The 17,083-nt window shown below is 41.1% G+C and overlaps 2 protein-coding genes across 3 annotated transcripts; one reads left to right on the forward strand and one right to left on the reverse strand.

Moving 5' to 3' along the window:
* Positions 1 to 261: 261 nt before the first annotated feature.
* On the forward strand, positions 262 to 4,566 carry LOC118827700 (nucleus accumbens-associated protein 2). 2 transcript variants are annotated; one of them, XM_036599139.1, is made up of 6 exons: positions 262 to 381; positions 1,315 to 2,174; positions 2,280 to 2,456; positions 2,599 to 2,704; positions 2,926 to 3,023; positions 3,228 to 4,566. In XM_036599139.1, exons 1-6 carry the CDS (start codon positions 377 to 379, stop codon positions 3,770 to 3,772), a joined length of 1,791 nt encoding a protein of 596 aa, XP_036455032.1. In that variant the 5' UTR covers positions 262 to 376; the 3' UTR covers positions 3,773 to 4,566. The 2 variants fall into 2 exon arrangements, with proteins under 2 accessions (XP_036455032.1, XP_036455033.1); XM_036599140.1 differs by lacking the exon at positions 262 to 381 and adding an exon at positions 746 to 955.
* A 92-nt stretch (positions 4,567 to 4,658) lies between these two features.
* LOC118827664 (xenotropic and polytropic retrovirus receptor 1 homolog) lies at positions 4,659 to 15,227 on the reverse strand. The gene is made up of 14 exons (XM_036599102.1): positions 15,209 to 15,227; positions 13,231 to 13,317; positions 12,938 to 13,143; positions 12,702 to 12,854; positions 12,520 to 12,600; positions 12,144 to 12,225; positions 11,816 to 12,003; positions 11,525 to 11,704; positions 10,432 to 10,600; positions 9,416 to 9,607; positions 7,991 to 8,151; positions 5,615 to 5,751; positions 5,176 to 5,394; positions 4,659 to 4,797 (listed from the first exon to the last, which is right to left on the reverse strand). The coding sequence occupies exons 1-14, from the start codon at positions 15,225 to 15,227 to the stop codon at positions 4,731 to 4,733; spliced, it is 1,941 nt and encodes a 646-aa protein (XP_036454995.1). The 3' UTR covers positions 4,659 to 4,730.
* Positions 15,228 to 17,083: the final 1,856 nt, after the last annotated feature.

Here is a 17,083-nt window from a genome sequence, read left to right on the forward strand (position 1 = left end):
ATTTTCTATATAGACGTGACGGCAGAAGCAGGTTGAGGACTGAGTCTGCCTGTGTTTTTCTTTCTTTTTCTTTTTTTCTCCCCTCCTGTCTGGCTGTTATCTGTCTGATGCCGTGTTGGCACATCTGATTGGGTATGCAGACTCTGTACTGAGCATGCCAGCCTGTGACAGGGACTGCATTGCAGCGTTGCTCTCTCCTGGCACACTCCATTTGTCTGCCCTTAATGTAAATAATCCTGCCGAGCATGGCAGAGAGAGAGAGAAAGAGAAGGAGAGGGAGAGAAGGAGAGAAGGGGGGGGAAAAGAGAGAGGGAGAGAGAGAGCTCCTGATGGATTATGTGACTGCGCCTGTTTCGGTCTCGCCGAGGAGGTTGACATGAGGTGAATTCGCTCATTTCTCCCCCTCTTTCTTTTTTTCTCTTTCCCCCCTCATCTTTTCTTTTTTGATGCTCTAATAAAAGTGAGCCATTGCTGTGCCTCTGCCTGTCTTTTGTCTCTATCGCACATGCATGCGTTTAACTCTGCAGGGCAATTATCCGCATCAGGCTCTCTCTCTCTCACACACACACACACACACACTATGTTCTTTCTTGCTCTCTCTCTCTCTCCCTCGCTCTCTCCCCCCTCTCTCTCTCTCCATGTGTCCTTAAATGACTTTCTCTCAGTCTCCCTCCCTCCCCCCCCTCTCCCCCGTCTCTGTGTCTGTGCCTATAGCCTCTCTCTCCCTCTCTGTGACATACAGTAGATGGTGCATCGATTGCACACAGACGCTTGCCTTCCCCTCTCTCGCTAGGAAGTCCTGTGCAGGGAGGAGAGGACGGATTGAGACACATCTCTCTCTCTCTCCCACACTCACTCTCTCACTCTCTCTTTCTCGCTCTCCTTCGTTTTGCCAAGCTAATGTGAGGAAGCTGTCTGCCTTCTCTCTCCCGTCTCGGAGGATTCTGCTGTAGAGGTCAGGTAGTGGGGTGGTGGGACAGGGGAGGGAGGGCAGGGTTGGTGGGTCAGTTTGCAGTTTCTTCTTCTTCTGCTTCTTCTGCCAAGCTTAGCAAGTCAGAGTTACCAAACATGTAGACTGTGCTAATGCTAGGGGGGGGAGTGTTTGGTAGGGCAGCTGCTGCTGTTCAGCATTTCTCCTCCAGGTTTCTTTCCTTTCTTTTCCCTGTTGTCCTCTGTGCTTCCGAGAGCTAACGTGCTTACTTTTGGGGAATGGGGTCAATTCCTGTCATCTCCTTCTGGGAGCCACAACTTTTTCCTCCTCACGTTTTCCTACTTTGCATTGATGTTCTTTCTGTGTGGACCCTCCTTTTGCAGATGCCCACTGGGAAAGTCCTCTCTCTACGTCCTGTGGAGATCTGAAGCCAACGTGATGTCTCAGCTCCTGCACATGGAGATCCCCAACTTTGGCAGCGCGGTGCTGGACAGCCTGAACGAACAACGGCTGCTGGGCCAGCACTGCGATGTGGCCATCATGGTCAACGGTCAGGCCTTCAAGGCCCACCGGGCCGTGCTGGCTGCCAGCAGCCTCTACTTCCGTGACCTCTTCAGTGACAGCAGTCAGGCCTTGTTCGAGCTGCCCTCTTCTGTGGCACCGTCCTGCTTCCAACAGATCCTGTCCTTCTGCTACACAGGCAGGATGACGGTGACAGCCAGCGACCAGCTGATGGTCATGTACACGGCGGGTTACCTTCAGATCCAAAACATCGTGGAGCGTGGCATGGACCTCATGTTCAAGGCCAATGCTCCATTCTGCGACTCGCAGACGTCTGCGGTGGACGATCCCCCCAGCCCGAACAACAACAACAACAACTCCGCTCTGTTGCTAGGCGACCAGCCCACGGCCGTCTGCAAAATCAAGGAAGAGAAGCTGGAGACCCCGGTGTGCGCTCAGAGTGGGGAGCTCAAGCAACCTGAGGATGACACCAAGGGACTCAGGAGCAGGTCTTCCAGGGGCAGCACGCTTTTCTACACCAGCGGGGTGGGGAACGGGACCCTGAGCGTGGTCCACCCATACGAGCACTCGTCCAGAGACCACTCCAGCCCTGGGGCGTCCAGCCTGCCAACCACTGACAGCCCCACGTCCCATCAGAACGAGGAGGAGGACTTTGAAGATGACTCATATGACAACCTCACCAGTGGGAAGATCTACAGCGTCTCGGCTGGTCTCTATGGCAGTAAATGTCATTGTGGATTGTGTCCTAAAATAGACTTGTCTGAACATTTGGGATTAAACACCCCTCTGACTTTTTTCTGTGTATGTGTCTCTCCTCTCCTCCTAGTGCACGAGAAGATGGAGGTGTCCTCCCTGCCTCCGTCCCTGGAGAGCCGTTTCTGTGTGCTGCTCGGAGGGGACAGGGAAGCTTTGCCTGCCGGACTTATCAGCCAGATTGGCTACCGCTGCCACCCAGCACTATACACAGAGGGAGATCCAGGAGAGAGACTGGAGCTGATTGCAGGTAAGGCCTTTTACTTCCACAGTGCTACCCTGAGAAATCTGAGAAAGGGCTGATTAAGTGACTGAGTAGGCTAACATACTTCATGATGATACGTTTAAAGAGCTGGTGCCTCACTGTTTCTCTGTTGTTGATGTTGTGAAAGGATCTGGTGTGTTTATGACACGTGGGCAGCTGATGAATTGCCACTTGTGCGCCGGGGTCAAGCACAAAGTCCTGCTCCGGCGCCTCCTTGCTGCATTTTTTGACAGGTCTGTAGATGTGACAGTCCTTATATGTAAACCATGTATGCCTGTTATTTGATTACATAAACACCTTTGAAAATACTGAGCCAGTTATTTTTAAATGTGCAGACAGTATCTGCAAATTAGACTTTCAAAGAAACAGTGTGGTGTATGCGATGAATGCTGCTGTTGTGGAAATATTTAGTGCTTGTGCCCCCCCGTGGCTGACTGTAGTATCACGACTGCAGGAACACACTGGCAGACAGCTGTGGAACAGGCATCCGCTCTTCCAACTGCGATCCGAATCGCAAACCACTGGATAGCCGCATACTGAACACAGTCAAACGTGAGTCAGCTTCAGCCTTCTGTGAATCTAGTAACTGTGCATGGTAATTCCACTTTTTTTTCGCAGTCAAAATGGTATATTCATGTACTGCAGGTTAACTGCTGCAAGTTCTGCTGTAGTCTACCCTGCGTGCTTCACATTTTAATTCAGCTGCCCTTTTAAAAGACTATTCCTTTTTTGTCTTGTTTCTGTCCACCTCTCAAGTCTACTGTCAGAACTTTGCCCCCAACTTCAAGGAGAGTGAAATGAACGTGATCGCCGCAGATATGTGCACCAACGCCCGAAGGGTCCGTAAGCGCTGGCTGCCCAAGATCAAGTCCATGCTCCCTGAGGCTATTGAGGCGTATCGGGGCTCTGTGGTGCTGGGCCAGGTGGACGGAGTGGCCCAGCCAAGCCCGTCCTTCCCCTTTGAGTCTGACTTCAAACACCTGGCCCAGTCAAACCTGACTCTGGAGCAGCACCTCTACGGAGACTGCAGAGAGACACTGAGAAACGGTCACTTCCCTGGAGCCGCCATAGAGGACAGAGCCAGCGCGGAGGCGGGCAAAGCTGCTGACCCGCTGCGCGCACGGCCTGGGGACAGCCCAGAGGACATGGCGGCAAGGCATGTGGAGAGCTCAGAGAGAGCGGGAACTGTCCTCACCCTCAACCCGGCCAGCAAGAGAGCGGAAGGGGACGGAGCATGCAGCAGCCCCAAAAGCCAGCCAGAAGAACACAGCGGAGAGAGACCCCTGGTAGAAGACCAGTGAGTCAGGCCACTTTAAAGCGGTCTACTCTTCAACCAAACAGGACCACTACCACTAATTCCATGGATTACGCCACCTAAATATCAATACCATGTTGAACGCTGCACGATCTAGGGGAGGGGGGTGGAGGGAGGGGATATGGACATACAAGAGTTTCCCTGGATATATCAAAAGACCTTCAATGCCAAATACACCAAGTCTGCATAGAGCTGTAAGAGATAAAGCGGTCATTTATCATAAGTAATATTCTCTTTCTCTTACATACAGACACAAACAAACACATATACTACTACATACACATGCTAACATCCTACAGGCTGGGTTGTTATGGATGTGATGCTCAGCATTTTACTGACAAATCTTCCACAGAGTTACACAGACCATAGAAATGGTTCATGGAACACTGCATGGCAAGGTTAAAAAAACAAGCAAAAGACAATGCACCTGTTCATTAACATATACATGCTTCAGATATCAAAGCTATACTGCTGGATTTGGACTATAACAGGAGGAGAGCGGAGAGCTGCTTTAGTGAAAAAGAGCTGACTATGGGACTGCTGACGTGAACACAGAGTAGGAAGCAGAACAGAGAACAACAGTCCTCTGGAGAGAGAAATGCTGGACTCTCACTTTCTCCTCCCATGCTCTTTTTTCTTTTTTTTTTTTCTTCTCTATTTGCTCGGGCTCAAGCTGCTGTATAGTACATGCTTGCCTGATTTTTGCATATCAGCTGGTCTGGAAAATTGAAATACTGATGGTTTTAGAAGTGAAATAAAGGAAAGCATTATTTTGAGGGACATCTTGGTCTTGGTCCTTATATGTTTGAATATCACAATCTTAACAAAAAATAATATGTGACAGGCCGGCATGGTTAGAATGTATTAACTGTCGGGAGGTTCAGCTCTCATCAATGTCTCTTACGTGATGTAAAGTTATCTACATGCATGCACATCTTTCCACTTCATGGACATGGTGCTGGCTCCATCTTTGGGCTCTGTATGGGTAAGTTTGTCTCCTCAACTGCTGGTCTGTAAAAAGAGAAAAATCTTCCTTGATAAAGAATCTCTTACCAGCTAGTTGTTACATATTGTCGCTGTCCAAAAAAAAGTGTCTTAGTTTCTTGTGATTTTCAGTTCTCTGCAGAATTCGAACTCAGCAGCTGCCCATTGTATTCTGTGGAAATTTTATGATCAATGGACCAGTATAAATGCTACAAAACTGCTTGAAATAAAATATTTAACATTTTTGCCTTCTCCTTTAAAGTTACCATTGTGGAGACACTTTTCTTTGTACAGCTTTTCTTTGTACAGTGTCAATATATTCTATCACTTTACAGTCGCATAAACAATCTAGTATGGGAGTAGCTTTTATATGTCAAGCAAATACATATTAATCCAGATGATCACCTTAAATATCTGAATAGTAAACAAGTTGGTTTATGATGCGAGGTACTGCTATTGTGTTGACTGTTATCTAGCTCATCCTGGTCCATCAGCTTCTCTTGGAGGAACTGCTCTGGCACGTTTACTGTCCTGCTAGGGAACTCAAAATCACGAACAGCTCGACACTGTTCACAGTTTTTCAGGTGCTCATTCTCCAGCCGGAAGAGGTTCCACATAGAACGCCTGCAAAAGAAGTAAAGCTGAAATAAAATGGTCCTACTCTGTAAATATATCTTACGTTATCCTGAGAAACTGCATTACAGGTAAGGTAACAGGTACACGATATAAGAGTCAGAAATCTTCCACTTACAGCAATGGCAGATTTGCTCTGAGCATCTTTATTAAGAATCAATACGTTCTTAGTGGCTTGGCAGTCTTTTCACTTCAGAAAGGCATATCTAACCTGAGGACCTCCAGTGGAGCCAGTACAGCACTAGCAGTAGAAGCAGCAGCTGAATCCTTCATCTGAGCTAGGAGGATATTTATAGCCCAGGAGATCCGCAGTAGCACATCTGCTAACATGGCTGCATAGTAGTACACCTGGAAGAGACTTACATATTCAAATCTAAAGTAATCTGCAGAGGTTGCAGAAATATAACAAGACAATAAAAAACAAAAGGATGGGGTCAAAGTGAGATCAAGTTGAATGTTATGTTATAAACATCTATTAGTAGATGTGTGCATTTATATTTTATTTTAGCCCAGTTAGACTCATACCCTTCTATAACCAGATAAATATGTAGTGGTGTATTCAAGGCCAGTTTCCCAGACACAGATAAAGCCTAAACCTAGACTGAAAAGAATTTCAGCTTTGGCATTGAAATTAAGACCAAGATGATGTGCAAAGGAAAAATAAATTCATATGATTTTTCAAACTATGTGTCGTATTTGTAATATAAACTGTGAAGAAGTTTTGGGCACCTGAGAAAATTAGATTTTAAAAGCTATTTATCTGTTTATCTGGTCTGTAAGCATTCAAGAAGCACCAATTTCACAGTGAGTAAAAATACGAATACAATAAATTGTGATCTTACGTTTGTGTGTTTGTTTAACCATTTAACTTCTTCTTGTGAAAGCTCAGTATTAACTGTAGTTATCAATACCTAGTTTGGCTAATTAGATTATGTTAAATCAAATGGTGATGTAACTGAACAAATCCATGTGATGGCTGGAAGCAATCTGGAACAAAACTTTGTTAACCAAACTGGCTCACAAGATATCAGCATCAAAAAAATCTTGTTACTTGTATTGTATTTACGTATATATCTGGATATATGCATGTATTTTCATATATTGGCTTATATGTGCATATACTGGCATATAATTAAACATCGAATTACAGAAACTTCTTAGGTCTGAAATCTTATCTGTTTGGTTATCATGCCAACTTCAGTTAGGACTGAATTTAGGACAGAAGCTATTACAGAACAGTTCTTAAGTTTCTTATCCTAACTCCAGATAAGAAAACATTATTACAGAAACATCCTAACTAGACGAACTTTCCTAAATACTGTCCTAAATTTAAGACAACCCCAGAGCTGTCTTTTTTTGCAGTGATAAACAGCATAGTTCACTATAACTATATAATAATGACATCAGCTAGCTACATTTATGAAAACAATGCTTTCATTTATGAGGGTTTTTTTTCTAACAGCATTTTAAAAACCCCTCTTATTATCACTCTCATTACCTTCGTGTGTTAATGTTGATGAAAACTCATCAGATAAAATATTACCGTGATGGTGGTGAATAATGACGAGACCGAGCTGAACGAGGGTCTGTTTAGGCGGAATAACGTTAGCGCGGTCGGCTAAAGTGTTTGGGAAAGTGAAACTGGGGAGCAGCGACGCTCTAAAAAAACAGCACAAAGTGCTTTCAAAATATTTTTGCCTAAGAGTTTGTAGCGCTTTACCTTTGTTTTGACATCATTTACATCATTATTTAACTAACGTTAGCTGTCTGGCTAACTAACTTAACTATTTTGAATACGTGTTCGAGTTTCAGCTATGGTCGGTTGCTAGGTAACAGACATGCCAGTTGATTGTCGACGTCGATCGAGTGGGTTGAGATTTCGTAACTGGATATGAGATGCTGTAAGATAAGGTTCCTAAATTAAGATAAGACTTACTTTTGTACTACGAATATGTGAAAAATCTTATCTGGCCCTGTCAGATCTTAAGTGAAGACAAAAAGATAGGAAGTTTTTTATAATACGCTCCTTGGAACATATATTTTATCACACCATAAATATTACACTTATTTTTAATGTGGGTAATTGTCTGTAGACATATTTTGAGCGTAATCCATGTCCAGGAAACTGGCCCATACCTTATCTGGGATTAAAGTAATCTCATATTTTGCTTATTTTAATTCTGTTCTGTTGCTTCAGCACCTGGACTGCTTTTCTGTTCTCACGCCCCACCTTTGAGCTTTAGCATTTCATTTTAGAATAAAAAGGTCCCAGAAAGAGAAAAGTAGCAAGCTCTGCTTAATACCTTCCTTTGCTTAGTGATACAGTTTTACTCTTAAATTGTTGTTTGCTAGGCTTTACTTCTATTTGAGTCAAGATTTCAACAAAGTAACAACACTTTTATCTGTGTATAGGTTTAGGCTACTCTAACCACCTACAATGTCTACAATGCCATTTACATTCATCCTTCTACATCCTCACATATTCCATTTTATTTTAGAGCACACTCATATGGTTCAATACATCTCAATTAACTGTATGTATACAGAGACATATAAAACACTATCATAGATCATGGGCATAATTTACCTCTCTTGAGTACAGAAGCTCCTCTTTTAGGAGGCCATTCCCTTGTAGCAGTCCCCAGTCCATCCTTAGGTCCCAGCTGACAGTCACTAACACACTCAAACAGGTAGCCACGGCCCACAGATACAGATATGCATTCACCTCCACAGCCAGAGCAGCCCTCTCTAAACACACACAAACCATATTCATCAACCTGCACATTTCAGTTTAACTTTTTTCTAATATAGGTTACCATGATAACAATCACGGCAATCAGTAAAACCTGAATCAGGACCCACACTTCAAGTTCTCACTAACTTCATACTTACATATAACTTTAATAATTACCAAATACTTCATAGTAGTTACTGAATAATAATTGTTAAAATCAATTATTGAATAATAAAACTGGTTTAAGTTAAAGTAACTTAAGGGTTAACTTAAGGTATTGTTGGTACCTAATATATAGGGGAGTGCAGGGGCACAACCTATCACAGATTAAAATGTAGCCCAAACTGTTTTTGCAGTCAACCCCTTAAATGGCCAGGGCCCACCAGCAGGCCCAAAGTTTCATTACACACTTCAATAACCTAAGAATAGCTCAGGCAGTTTGCACTGAAATCTCTGTAGTCACTGAATAATAAGCCTTAGTATGTAATTAGCTTGAGATTTTAAAGGGTTAAACAAGTTCAAGTGAAACATGTTTTGGGTATCTCATATCTCCACAGCATCATCATCTGTTGATTTTCACAGCAGTTGGTATATTTACTGAGATTTGCTATGAAGATTTACACCATGAAGGTCACTTGAGTTTACACCTGTATTATTTTGTCTCATTTTTCTGAGGCCTGAAATGGAGTAACACAGGGGTTTCCAAACTTCTCACACAAAGACCCATATGTAGAGGTTGTATTTGACCTGAGACCCACAAAATATTTTGTGAAAGTGAAATACAACAAAAACTCATCTTACTAAGTAAAGTCCACCTTTACTCAGTGTACTCTTGTTTATACTATATATGTATGATATTGGCACACATGCAAAACTCAAAAAAATCTTAAAGACTTAAATATAAAAAAGAACATATCTTCGCATTAAAATTACTTTGGTTAACCGTGGTTAGCTTACTGTTAGCCTACTGTGTGCTGTGTCATTCAACATAAAATAGCAACAGCACAAATTAGGCTAAAGCAAACTTGTTTTATTCTAGATGTGACACGATATGGCAGTATTTATAGTGGTAAATACATATATACATATATAGTGGTATATATATATATATATATATATATATATATATATATATATATATATATATATGTGTGTGTGTGTGTGTGTGTGTGTGTGTGTATATATGTATATATCCTCTACAGTAGCATCACTTTTAGATTTTCACAGCTTTGTTTTAGCTGCTCACATTCTGTAGTGTTAAGCTGAGAATCACTCTACCTCTTGCTATGTTGTAGAGGCCAGCAAAGGTGACCATGAGAAAAACAGTGGAGTATTTCCCAGCGTTTAGAAGGTGCATTGTGTGACCACTGTCCCAGAAACACCTTAGACACTGAGTGAACCTCAACCATGGAGGGAAGCACTGAATCAGACACGGGACTACTTTACTCTGCTTCTCCCAGTCCAGGCTCTCTGGAGCACACAAAGAGACAAGACATAGATAAAACACACTAGATTGAAACTCTTAGTCTGGTACTGGACTTAGAACCTCAGTAGCATTTGCTGAAACAATGTTACTGAGGTTCTACTACTACCCCCAGATCCAGTTCTGAAATTATGAACAGAAAGTCTGCACCCTGCTCCACTGATGAACAGCACAAAAAAAGTTATTTTGCTGAAGTATCACAAACTGGTTTTCCAGATCTTGACTGAGTTTTTATATTCTGCATAACGTGGAGTCTTTGAGACCTTTGGGTGGTTTCATCTACCAAAAACAGTCCTAATTTGTTTTTTCATGACCATTTTCTAACGTTTCTTTTTTTTTTAGAATTAAACAGGCTATTTCTGTTACTGTGCCTTTAAGGTTGATATATGTAAATGACCTATGTTCTGATTGGCTGCACTGTATTGTGCTACATTCACAAAGCAGTTGAGGCTGAATTATGGTACAAGTTCAGCCTAAATGGATACATTGGAAGGTTGCAATGATACATTTGCTTCCTGACCATCATTAACAGCACAACGTTTGATCGTCTTCTGCTCTAGTAACCCTGCTACAGACTGGCTGCAGTAACAACACCCCTTGTAACTTCAACATGAATAGACAGGCTAAACTGCTGTAGGCCAAACATATGTATGTTCATATTCAAAATGGGCTGTTCTTGCAGCTTAGTTTCTGGTTATGAACTATATGAACTGGGTAATATGTTTTTCACTAACAGTATTTACATAGTACATCAAACTCTTTTATTTGAAATGCAGATATTTGGGTTGGAGTGGTCTGGAGTTTCCTGCACCTGAATACAGAAAGCTACCAGCCTGCAGATCTTTCCAGCTTATTTGAATAGTGTAGAAACACAGCATCTCCCACAGGCTCAGGATGAGGGGGCTCAGACTGTTGAGCTGGTCAGCTAACCAGCATTCTGCAAACCCAACAGGCCGTAAAGCTGCTGTCAGGACTTTCCACTGTGGATGAACAAGAGTAGAAGTGGTGTTACAAGAACACAGCATTTACATTAAAATGTTGCTGGTAGCTTTTCGTCTTTTCATTAAGGGCACTATATTTGTATGTTACATACCAGCGGAGACCAGAGCTGGATGTCACATGAGTGTCATAAAGCTAATATCCACATTAATAGATGGTGCAGAAATAAAATGTTGTATTGAAAATTATCATTTTGGGGTAGATTGTTACATATGCACACTGTCTCAGACTCTTTAAGCCTAAAGAACATGCAAAAAAGACAAAAAAAGTGTGACAACCAACCCCAGTCTCCTCTGTATGTAATTAAATAATGTTTTAACTCAGAAAGCATGACTCGAAGGAGGAAGTATGTGAACTTTAAGTTGGCCTGAGAAATCTGTTACTGTGAAATCCCAGGTGTTGCTAAGGTGTTACTAGGCCATTGCTGTTATGCCAGGTGGTCACTAAGGTCTTGCTAGGCCGTTGCTACAATATCCCAGGTGGTTGCTAAGGCAATGCTAAGGTCTGTGAGTTTGTATGTACTGTCTATGAGGGCCAGTCCTTTGTGACATCATTTGTGGCATTTGAATTTGAGTTTTTTATTTTGCCATTTATTTCCCATAGGGGTAAAAACATGTTTGAACAAATGCTGTATGAAAATTGTACCTTCAATCGGTCCTAAAAGAACAAGCACACTATTTCTGTATAGCTTCTATGATCCTGCAGTTTTGGGGTTCTAGCTCAAAAACTGAAACCCATAAAAAAGGTACAAAAAAGCATAAAATAATACTACCAAGAACAGTTAGTTGGTTTTATGAAGCCAACTTAATGAGTAAAGGGAAGTTTGTTGTAGATCTGGAATGTATTTGTAAGCACTCATTTCTGCTATTATCCCAAAGCCCTGGATCTGGAACGTCATGTCTCACCATCACAGTCAGGAGCCAGCGACGAGAGCGAGAGTGATATGTTGGGGTGGGGTTTAACAGCAGGAGCAACAGCAGACTGTGGAAGAAAAGGGGGTGGAGCTGCTGTGGGACTGACAAGAGTGAGGAATGTAGAGATGCCAGCACACTAGCACACCAACATACAGCCAGGCATCCTGCCACCTACAGTGAACTCAGAAACACATGAAAAGCAACATTAACATGGCTAGGTCACTGTCAAGACGATGATGACGGTGCTGATATGGATGAAGGAAGCGATTCTGTGCTCATCACCTCTAAAATATGTAGATGTGATAAGTGTTGTCTGGGATCCAGCTCAAAGATGAGGACGTGATTGATTCCAGATTTCCCCCAGCAACACATGCTCAGTCCCATGAGGAACAGGAACTCAATCAGCAGAAAGCTGCCTCTGTAGAGCTGAAGGAGTGCCTTCAGATGCTCTAGGTGCGGTTCATTCCACACTTGTACACATAGATGAGCATTAGCCAGCCATTGAAGGAGGAAAATGAAAGAGATATGAGCTGCTCAAGTGTGGTTTAAATTTTAGATAACAGTATGGAGCTGTTTGGGGTCAAAGTGGAATTAACATGGTCCTACTAACCTTTAAAAGCAATTAAAGTTAGCAGAGCTATCACAAGGCCACAGGTGACACCGATCCTGAAGGTTATCCACTGTCCAGCTGTCTTTGCATGAATAAAAATATACAGAGTGGTTTGATGTGAAATGGTTCATTGTAGAGAAACTTTATGACCTAACAATTTAATTTACAACAATGGTGATAGGAACCAGGGGTCACACTCTCTATAATACAATGGCCAATTACTATCTACAACCACCAGTGAACCTACACATTTTTAGTTTTTAAATGTAATGTTGATCATGATGAAATATGGTGAAATAGTGAAAAATATGTTTCTTTCATGAACTATTTTGCTTCACAATGCAAAAATCTCTCAATTAAAAGATGTAGTTCTTACCTGTTCCGTTCCCCTCGGTGGGACTTGTAGCCTTCTCAAAGCTTTCTGTTTATTGCCACCCTCAAGCTGAAGCATGAAGGTCTATTGGGTTAAATTGATAAGAACAATTAAATACTAAATGTACTAAAGTTTTTCTAAAAACAATAACAACATAGGAAACAGCCAGTCAACAGTATTCTCACCTCCAGTCTAAACATCATCTGACCACAGCGAGTCCTTTCTGTGTAAAGGAAAGAAGCGTCCAGTTTTTCAGTCCTCCATTGTAGTCCATGCTCACATGCAAATTTTGCATCATACTTTTTGGTGATCTTATAGAAACCTGTGTAGTTCAGTTCCTGTGGTCACAAAAATAAAGGTTATTGAGAATAACTACTACATAACATCAAGTAATCATATTCTGGCCAGATTAGACTTCTACCTGGTAGCTTTGGAGAAAGACCAGACCCAGATAAAGTTCCCCTACAGCCATTTTGAGTTTACGCAGTTCAGTCTTTTTCCTCTGTGTATGTTTGTAGGCCTTTGAGTTGGCTGTGACACATCCATCTCCTCCTTGCCCTTGACCAGAACCATCCAGAGCAATGAGACCAAATGAGGCCAGCCTCCTGTTCGCCTCTGTTAACTTTTCTGAGAAGAAACAGATAAATCATGTTACAATTTAACATTATAGCCCTAAAAACTAAAAAGCCTAATAAGAACTGTTGAGCAGCCTACCTGAATAGAAGTTGTTCACCTTTAACAGCTCTTTGTCACATCTCTTGAAGAACACCTGACACTCTAGCCTTACCTGCTTACTGTAGCCTGCAAATAATTCACCAGTATTAATGTAAGAAAAATAATAAACCTGTAGATAATTAGCACACAACCTGAATGTAATAGCTGTTCCACTCTCTTCTCTAATTGGGATTACTTTTATAAGCTCATTAATCTTTCATTTGTCCTGTATTGCCTTTGGTATTGTGAGAATGTGCCATGCAATGATAAGTTCTATGAGGTATTTTGTTACACTGAGAATAATTTATGAGATTATTGCATTGTCTTATTAAAGGACCATAAATCGCACTTTGACAGCTTTGCAAGAGAGAACATGCTTTAGCCTCTAATTTCAAACATTTATTTTTCAAAGTGTCAGTTTGATTGAATAGTTACTATATAAACAAAGACATTCAGAATGGTTTGGTGTAAAATGCTCTATTCTAGAGAAAGCTGCCAAGTCAAAATTGTTCACAGTGGTGGTGATAGGAACCAGACGTCTGAAGAGTTTTATGCCTCTAACAGCTTCCTCAGAGAAATTTATTACATGAAATAGCTTTGCTTGATGCCTCAGACATTGTTTCCCTGTAGGTTTGAAGATACAGAGTCCCTAACGAAAACGTGCATTTTCAGATTTACTACTATGTCACTATTAGTAACATTACATATAAAAACTCAGAACACATGTAAGTTTACAGGTGGTTTTGGATAGTAGATAAAATTTATGTTGTAGACAACGAAACTCCTGGTTCCTGTCACCACCACTGTAAAGAAATCCAAGTCAGCAAGTTTCCCCACAGTGCACCATTTCACATCAAAGCACTCTGAATAACTTTGTTTACATCTGAATGACTGAATTATGCAGAACTTTTGAAAAATCCATGGAATTCCACTTTAAACTAAGCTCTGCATTACACATTATTACACTGCACATTATCATGCATTTGAATGTTTATTATGTTTTCTGTTATAAGCATTTGCTGCATAATGAGTGCATAATATTACGTGCAGTACAGTTCTACCACTTTGTGAAATGATGCATTCATTAATATTACTTACTATTGTATAAGAAGTTCTGTGTGTCTTCTTTGCTAAGTATGGAATTCAGGGCCTGGAATGAATGCATTTATCTTGTTTATGGGGAAAATGCATGCTTAAGCAAGCAAAAAGTCAAAAGCATGTTTGATAATTGGTAAATCTAAGCACACATTCAGATCTTTTTCAAAACATGCAACATCATGACTAAATGACAGCTTACCTTATAAGAAATGTATTGCTTCTTCCACTCTGGAATCATCTGTGCAGTCAAATGTTCTGAAAAGCTTATATGAGTTACGGACATTTTAACAAACAGTCAGTTTAGCAAAGTTAGTCTGTTTAATAGCAATAGAGCGAGAGCACGACAGGTACCAAGGGCAGAGAGAGAGGGGGAGAGAGAGAGAAAGAGAGAGCACACGCGAGAGAGAAGGAGGTGAGCACAAAAGCTGTTACAGTGCAAGAGCACAAAGAATTACTACCCTCATCTATAATTCAGCAGGTCATCTCAGCATTTAAACAACCTCAGTCAACTAACTGTAGCTCACTCCATCACCAAACTCCTGAAAATAAGGGTTCCTAAAATGTTCTGGACACACTGTACTAATGGAAATACTTAATTGGTACAGATAGAACCATCTTTAAACTTTAAATTGGTTCTTCACACCTCATTTACAAAAATGCTTCTTTAAAGAATCATCTACTGAAATGTTCTTTATGGAACCCAAAGTGGTTCTTCTAAGATATCACTTCGGAGAGACCTTTTGATGCCTTTGTTTTTAGGAGTATATGTGCAGATTTCTGCATTAATAAAAAAAAAAAAGTTTCCTCTTAAAGGGCGCATATTTATGGAAAGCCCAATTTTGATGTAAAATGTAAACACTGGTAAAATTTTGAAACATACCACTTACTTCACAGTCCATGTGGTCAATGTATATAGAAACCAAGCTGCAAAAATAATCCATTATAAACGTCTTGTTTTTGTGATGTCACAAAAACCAATCTGTTCACATATATGCGCCTATTCAGCCTACAGTAGTTTAGGCCCACCCAAGTGTTTCAGCATAGAATGCCTCTTGAATGAGGCAAAATGCATAGCACCCAACCAGAAGTGTAGTCATTTACATATATCATATACAAAGGCACAGTAACAAGCACAGCCTGTTTAGTTCCAAGGGGTAAAGAAAGGTTGGAAAATGGTCAAGTAAAAATTAAATATGATTATTTTTGGTAAATAAAAGAACCACAAATGTCAAAAAAAAACAAAAAAAAAAAACATAAAAACATAAAAAATGTAGAACGTGGGCCCTTTAATTATTTTTCTTTTCTTTTTTCCCGAATGCCAGAATCGTGACAGTAAGCCATAAGCTCATTATGAACTCAGCCCTCTCTAACATGCCATGAACGAATTATTCCATAATAACTCATATCAAGTCTTTCTTGTTCAGCCTAAAAGTATACACCGATCAGGCATAACATTATGACCACCTCCTTGTTTATATGCTCATTGTCCATTTCATCAGCTCCACTTACTATATAGGTGCACTTTGTAGTTCTACAATTACAGACTGTGGTCCATCTGTTTCTCTGTATACTTTGTTAGCTCCCTTTTACCCTGTTCTTCAGTGGTCAGGACCCCCATGGACCCTCACAGAGCAGGTACTATTTGGGTGGTGGATCATTCTCAGCACTGCAGTAACACTGATGTGGTGGTGGTGTGTTAGTGTGTGTTGCGCTGGTCGGAGTGGATCAGACACAGCAGTGCTGCTGGAGTTTTTAAACACCTCAGTGTCACTGCTGGACTGAGAATAGTCCACCAACCAAAAATATCCAGCCAACAGCGTCCCGTGGGCAGCGTCCTGTGATCACTGATGAAGGACTAGAGGATGACCAACACAAACTGTGCAGCAGCAGATGAGCTATCGTCTCTGACTTTACATCAACAAGGTGGACTAACAAGGTAGGAGTGTCTAATAGAGTGGACAGTGAGTGGACACAGTGTTTAAAAACTCCAGCAGCACTGCTGTGTCTGATCCACTCAGAGCAGCACAACACACATTAACACACCACCACCACGTCAAGTATTACCAGCTCTGTAAGGGTCCTTGGGGGTCCTGACCACTGAAGAACAGGGTAAAAGGGGGCTAACAAAGTATGCAGAGAAACAGATGGACTACAGTCTGTAATTGTAGAACTACAAAGTGCACCTATATAGTAAGTGGAGCTGATAAAATGGACAATGAGCGTAGAAACAAGGAGATGGTCATAATGTTATGCCTGGTCGGTGTAGTATAATGCATAACGTCATCGTCGGAGCAAAATCTCGTACCTCCATGTTCTTCTTTGTACTGCACTCCTTTACAACTTAGACACTATATATGTAAACATATCATATGTATATATGTAAATATAAACATATCTATATATGTAAATATAAACATCTAGGCTACTCTCCACACTGTTTTTCTTTTGAGTCTTATGAAGCATGAGCGAGTGATACAGAAAGGCCTTTTCAACAATCCTCCTCAAATAATCATGGCAACACAAATATTTGTAGGTAATTAACTCACTGAATGAACTCAGTATGCTTTATAGTTATTGACTGTTCTATTCATTCATCTTTTGATTACAAGCAAAATTATTTAGAAATCATTTAGAAATGGAAAAAAAGGAACAGACGACAAAATATTCTCTGCTTTCTGACACCACAGATACAAAACTGATTTAAAATAATTCTTGAGAGTAAAAAATTGGGGCAGCTGTGGGTATTTTGGAACCA

Source organism: Colossoma macropomum, unplaced genomic scaffold, assembly GCF_904425465.1.
Source record: "Colossoma macropomum unplaced genomic scaffold, Colossoma_macropomum, whole genome shotgun sequence".
Lineage (NCBI taxonomy): Eukaryota > Metazoa > Chordata > Actinopteri > Characiformes > Serrasalmidae > Colossoma > Colossoma macropomum.